The sequence below is a fragment of the Cupressus sempervirens genome, chromosome 4, assembly GCF_028749045.1.
Source record: "Cupressus sempervirens isolate cs-2001-9-10 chromosome 4, ASM2874904v1, whole genome shotgun sequence".
Classification (NCBI taxonomy): Eukaryota; Viridiplantae; Streptophyta; class Pinopsida; order Cupressales; family Cupressaceae; genus Cupressus; species Cupressus sempervirens.
Window position 1 is genome coordinate 802,859,769 of NC_143121.1, and position 5,801 is coordinate 802,865,569.

A 5,801-nucleotide genomic window follows, 5' to 3' on the forward strand; every position below is an offset into this window, starting at 1 on the left:
AAGAGTCTAGGAAGTGCAAATCAATGCTTAAGTATTTTAATACCACCAACATTGCAATTATTCCTAAGTTGAAAGAGCCCAAAACATTTGTTAATTTTAGGCCTATCTCTCTTTGTAATCTTACATACAAGATTATAACGAAGGTAATATACTCCCATCTTCAGTATCTTCTTCCAAAGCTAATTTCTTCAAAGCAGGGGGGTTTTGTTCCTGGTAGGGAAACTATGGAGGGAGCAATGGTTGCTCATGAAATTCTTCATTCTATAAGTATGAATCAGTCTCCTTCTTTCGTAATCAAGCTAGATATGATGAAGGCCTATGACAGAGTTTGCTGGTCATTTCTTCTTCAAGTCCTCTAGCAGATGGATTTTTCAAATCAATGGTGTAAATGGATAAGAGCATGTATCTCTAGGGCTTAGTTTTCAGTCATTGTTAATGGGACAGCATCTGGTTTCTTCTCTTCTACTCAAGGAATTAGGCAAGGAGATCCTCTTTCTCCAGCTTTGTTTACCATCATGGCTGAAGCCTTTAGTAGAACCATTAGGCACTATCATTCTTTAGGAAAATAGAAGGGAGCAAACATTACTGGCACATCTATTTCCATTACACATTCTTTATTTGCAGACGATACACTCATGTTTGGTATATCACAAGTGTCAAAAGCTAGACAAATAAAGAAGATTTTGGAGTTGTGTTCAGATGTCTTAGGGCAAAAAATCAATTCAAATAAGTCAAAAACCTTTATTTTCTACACCAATAAAATGATATCGGACAGAATTGTTAAAATTTTCAGATTTTCAGAGGAATTTCTTCCATCAACATATCTTGGAATTCCAATTTTCATGGGATCAAATAAGACAAGCTACTGGAATTCAGTTATTCAAAGAATTAAGTCTAGAGTAGTAGATTGGAAAGCCAAATGGTTTTCTTTAGCAAGAATAATTCTACTTATAAAATTAGTACTCTCAGCAATCCCAAATTACTATATTACAGTCCTTAAAGTGTCGGCATCAATCTTATTACAAATCCAAAACTTGATTAGAGGCTTCCTTTGGGCAAGAAATATGAATGGGGATAAAAAGATTCTGATTGTATCACTTCATGACATGGCTCATATTCCAGCCATTGATGGAGCAGGTATTCATGATTTGACTAAGAGAAATGTAGCTTTTGGTGGGAAACTCATTTGGCATATGTACACTAAACCTCAATCAACATGGTGTCAGATAATGGAACAAAAGTATTTAGATAATAATGACCCCATAAGAATTTTTTCAATTCTTAATCCCCCTAAAGGCTCTGTGATTTGGGATTTTATGATCTCTTCCAGAGATATTGTTCTTAAATATATTTCTTGGGAGTTGAATAAGGAAGATAGAGTCAACTTTTGGAGGGACTCATGGAATGGATTTCCACCTCTTCATACTTTGTAGTTTTCTCATAACATAATGAACATTTTAGAATCAGTTTGGGGTAACAAAGTCATTGATTTTATAGATAAAATTTGTCCCTGTTCTAGGAAAGTCACTTGGAAAAATCCAGATCACTTGCCTTTGTCTATTCAAGAGAAACAAATGTTTAGGGACTATTTAGACAAGAGACTTGTTTACATTTCAGATGGGGAAGATAGATTGTTTTGGGCTCCAGCTAAAGATGGTTGCTATTCAGTCAAAGAGGGGTATAAGTTGTTACAGAGAATGGTTGCACAAAAGAATCCATCTAGAGCTTATAGATTTTGTTGGAACCATATTTTTCTTCCAAAAGCTGGATGTTTTGCATAGCTTGCACTTAAACACAGAATTCTTACAAGTGATAGATTGACTAAGTTTAATATTGCTCCTCCATTTAAATGTGTCTTATGTAATGAAGAATATGAATCAGTGGATCACTTGTTTGCCACCTGCTCGTTCACATATGATTGTTGGGTTTTTGTTCTCAGAAAACTTCATTATTATACTCCTCTTCAAAATAATCTTTGGGAGATTTTTCAATCTTGGCTGCTTCTTTTTTCGAAAGCTTTATTTGCAAGAATTTGGATATGTACTCCAGCTTTGGTTATTTGGGCTATTTGGTGGGAGAGGAATAAGAGGATATTTAGAAATGAGCTTGCAGAGAAAGAAATAGTGTTACAAGGCATTGAAAAGTCTATATCAGAAGTCAGTAATGCATGCCTTTTTAGATGCAAAATCAACCCTACAATCTCAGTTTGGGACAGTTTCATCATTCGAGAGTGGAAATCTCTTCTTATTCCATGGGGTAGTGGAATTAGTAACAATCAACATTCCAAGATAGATAGAGCAATTGTACAATGGCTACCTCCTAAGTTGGGTATAGTGAAACTTAATTTTGATGGCGTTTCAAGGGGAAATCTAGGTAAATCAGGTCTCGGGGCATGTGTCAGAGATAGTAAAGGTATAGTTCTAGCAATTTCATCCTCCCCACTGCTAGATGGGACTAATAATTCAGCAGAAACACAAGCTCTCTTGGCAGGCCTTGTACTTCTTAAAACAGGTAATTTTCACAGAGTCCATATTGAAGGTGATTCTCAAATGGTTCTTAACAGTTGCATTAAATGACAATCCTATTCATGGCATTTGCAATATATCTTCAAGCAAATTTGGTACTTGATTGATCAATTTTTAGAAGTTACCATATCACATGCCCTGTGAGAAGGAAATAAAGTGGCTGATTTCATATCTAATCTCGGGTGTGATGGTGTCATTGTTAACACACATCAACTCAACTCATTTATTGAAAAATTTGAACAATTACATTCATTGATTGCATCTAAAAGTTGTTTATCATGCTCATAAAATTTAGATGTAAAGCTTGACTCATGACAAAGTTCTCAATGGTATAGTTTTATGAGCCTCGATTTGGTCGATATAATATTGTAAATATCAACAAATATCTTTATCTAGATTTGTATATAAGCAATGATTCCAAGTTTTCTTTCTGGTTCTTTCCTGGTTGAGCTCTTTGAACCAGTTTTATTAATAAATATATTCAGTGGCTAGCCCACTTTTGCCACACAAAAAAAAATATTATTATTTTTAATAATAAGTTTTATTTAATTATTAATTTAATTATTGTAAAATTTAAATAATTATTATTAGCAATATTATTAATAAGTTTTAATGAATTATTAATTTAATTAATATCAAGAAATTTATTAATTTAGTTTCTTTTATTTTTTTTAAATAGATATATATATATATATATATATATATATATATATATATATATATATATATATATATATATATATATATATATATATATATATATATATAATTTAATCTAGTTTAATTAAATGTTAATAGTAATGAATATTATTAGGTGAAGTTTTACATTTATCTAATAATTATTATTATCGATAATATTGATTGTTAATAGAATCGTAAAGAATTTTATTTGAAAATCAATAAGTACTATTTTTAATGATCAAAATAAATAAATATTCTTAAATCATTTTAAGATAAATGAATTTAAAATTGAACAAGGGTAATTATGCAATCATTTAAAATATATGAATGGGTTAATTGTAAGGGTTAACTGAGAAATTTATTTATTCGAAACATATATTAAACTAGAAACTTAAACCTTACTATTTAACTCAATCACGTGTTTTTCAAAACAAACCAAACTATTAGTTTATCCTATTTTATGTGTGATGTCTATGTTTGGGGTTTTGGGTTGACTAGAGTGTTGACCAATTTAGGATGTTGACTAGAGGCTCGAGAGTTATGTGATTGTGATGTCATGCCGATTTGATCTCAATATTTTAACCCAACCATGGTAATGTGATGGTATGCTCTATGATGTGTGTTGATCTACTGATTATTATTGCTTTCCAATGTTCTTGTGTGACACTGAGGTGAATATGTGACCTACTTGATTTAACCATTTTTGAATCCTCGATCAGTTATATTTGGATTGCTTTCCAGTCACTTTGATAGGACTGAGGCATTTGTTTGCTTTGATCTTGGTGATGTCATGTTGTGACATTTATGACTTAACCATTTTGAGTCATTGATTAGTATTATTGGGATACTTTTTGATTTCTCGTTGAGAACTGATGGGTATTGTGATTTATCTTGGATGCTTTCTAGTTGCTCATGGAGAACTAATGTGTTATTATCTTTTGATGCTTTCCAATCACTTGTATAGTACTAAGGTGATTTTATATGATTTTTGATTTGTGCTTTTATGAGCCTAGGGTAGGTTATCTACATGTAGTGTCAAGAAGTGGCTTGCAATGGGGGTCGGGGCCTTGAGTGGTTCACAGTGTAACCCATTGTAAGTTGTTTAATAAGTGAAAGCATTACACTAAATGGGGATTAAAATGAACCTAATAAGATTCTTTGTACGTTCTTTCCCATGCCTTGAGTGCTAGTAAAAATTAGGATAGGAGTAGAGAGAATGCTTAGTTGCAACTTTGCATTCCGTAGTATGCCTTATCAGTACGAGAGGATACTAGTAACATCATAGGGATCACTAGGGGTCCTAAGAGACTGCCAAGGTAACTCCAGCATGATTCATGTGATGACACTTTCCTTCTTACATAGTAGGTTTCCTATGAGTCTTGTGTGCCTCTGGGTCTAGATGTCGATCTATGTTGGAACCCTTGAGTCAGAATGCTTTTAGGGATTCCCAAACTTAGAGGGTGCTTGTGTTATGTGATTTGATGTCCTATTTAGGACTTGAGACTATCTCCTCAGTGTAGTGGGAGTGGGCCATTTATGTTCCATGTGGTCGGATGGTAGTGCTTTTTACTCTTACCATTGAGATCTGTCCATAGTCATCATGGCTAGAGTTTCCTTGTCTACATTTCCTTCCATTCTATCTATGTATCATTATGATGGATGGTTATATTTTATGATGGATATTTATATCTTTTATGATGGATGGTGTATCATGTATGGTGTATGGTTTCAATTATTTTATTATATTGTGTATCATGGATTTGAGGAGGAGGATGCATTTCTATTTCTACAAATGTATATTCTTTTAGCCTTCCATACCCTATGACATGTACAATGGATGATTGAGCATTCAAATTTCATTTGCCAAGAGGCATTCAGAATAGATATATATTATTTAAATGGACATTAGACTTTATAATTATTCTTTCATATAGATGTGGTAGTTGTTAGACTTAGTATTAATTAAATTCAAATGTAATTCAACATCATGGAATCCTTAAAGAATGTAACCTGTTATGTGTGCTTCTGGATGATTGTATGTTATTGCTTCCACTACTTTATGTTTGATGTGTATGTTATTCTTCTTGTTCAAAAAAAAATGTTTGGAAAACTTAGTAAAACTTTAGGTTAGTTCTTTTGGGTCTCTTGGTGGGGTGTTACAATATACATAAATATATTGCTTTAAAATTTCATTAAATAGTATTAAAAAAATAATATACTACTTAGTCAATTTACAACTTGCATGTTTGCCAAATCAAGACATAATAAGCATGCATTATTCTTGGCCACATGTTCTTCATGAAAGTGCTCATAATCATTTATCTGTTACTTGAATTTCAACACTTTGATCAGTATCATCTAATATACACCTTATATTCTTCCTCTTCATTTTCTAATTTCCAAAAAAGAAATAATGTATAAATTAATAACTTTATACAGCCATTATTAACCATAACAAAAATTGCATAAGTACAACTTTAGTAAAATCCTCATATAAAATTTTCATATCAATTTGGATGACTTGTGTCATAAAGAGAGAGAATATCCTAATCAAGAATGGATAGTGGATGTTGGAAGCAAGGGATTATAGTGTAG

At 32.1% G+C, this 5,801-nt stretch overlaps 1 protein-coding gene across 1 annotated transcript; it reads left to right on the plus strand.

The window, feature by feature from the left end:
• Nucleotides 1–1,064: 1,064 nt before the first annotated feature.
• On the plus strand, nucleotides 1,065–2,576 carry LOC149563830 (uncharacterized). The gene is made up of 2 exons (XM_089828250.1): nucleotides 1,065–1,137; nucleotides 2,050–2,576. Exons 1-2 carry the CDS (start codon nucleotides 1,065–1,067, stop codon nucleotides 2,574–2,576), a joined length of 600 nt encoding a protein of 199 aa, XP_089684376.1.
• The last annotated feature ends 3,225 nt before the right edge of the window (nucleotides 2,577–5,801 follow it).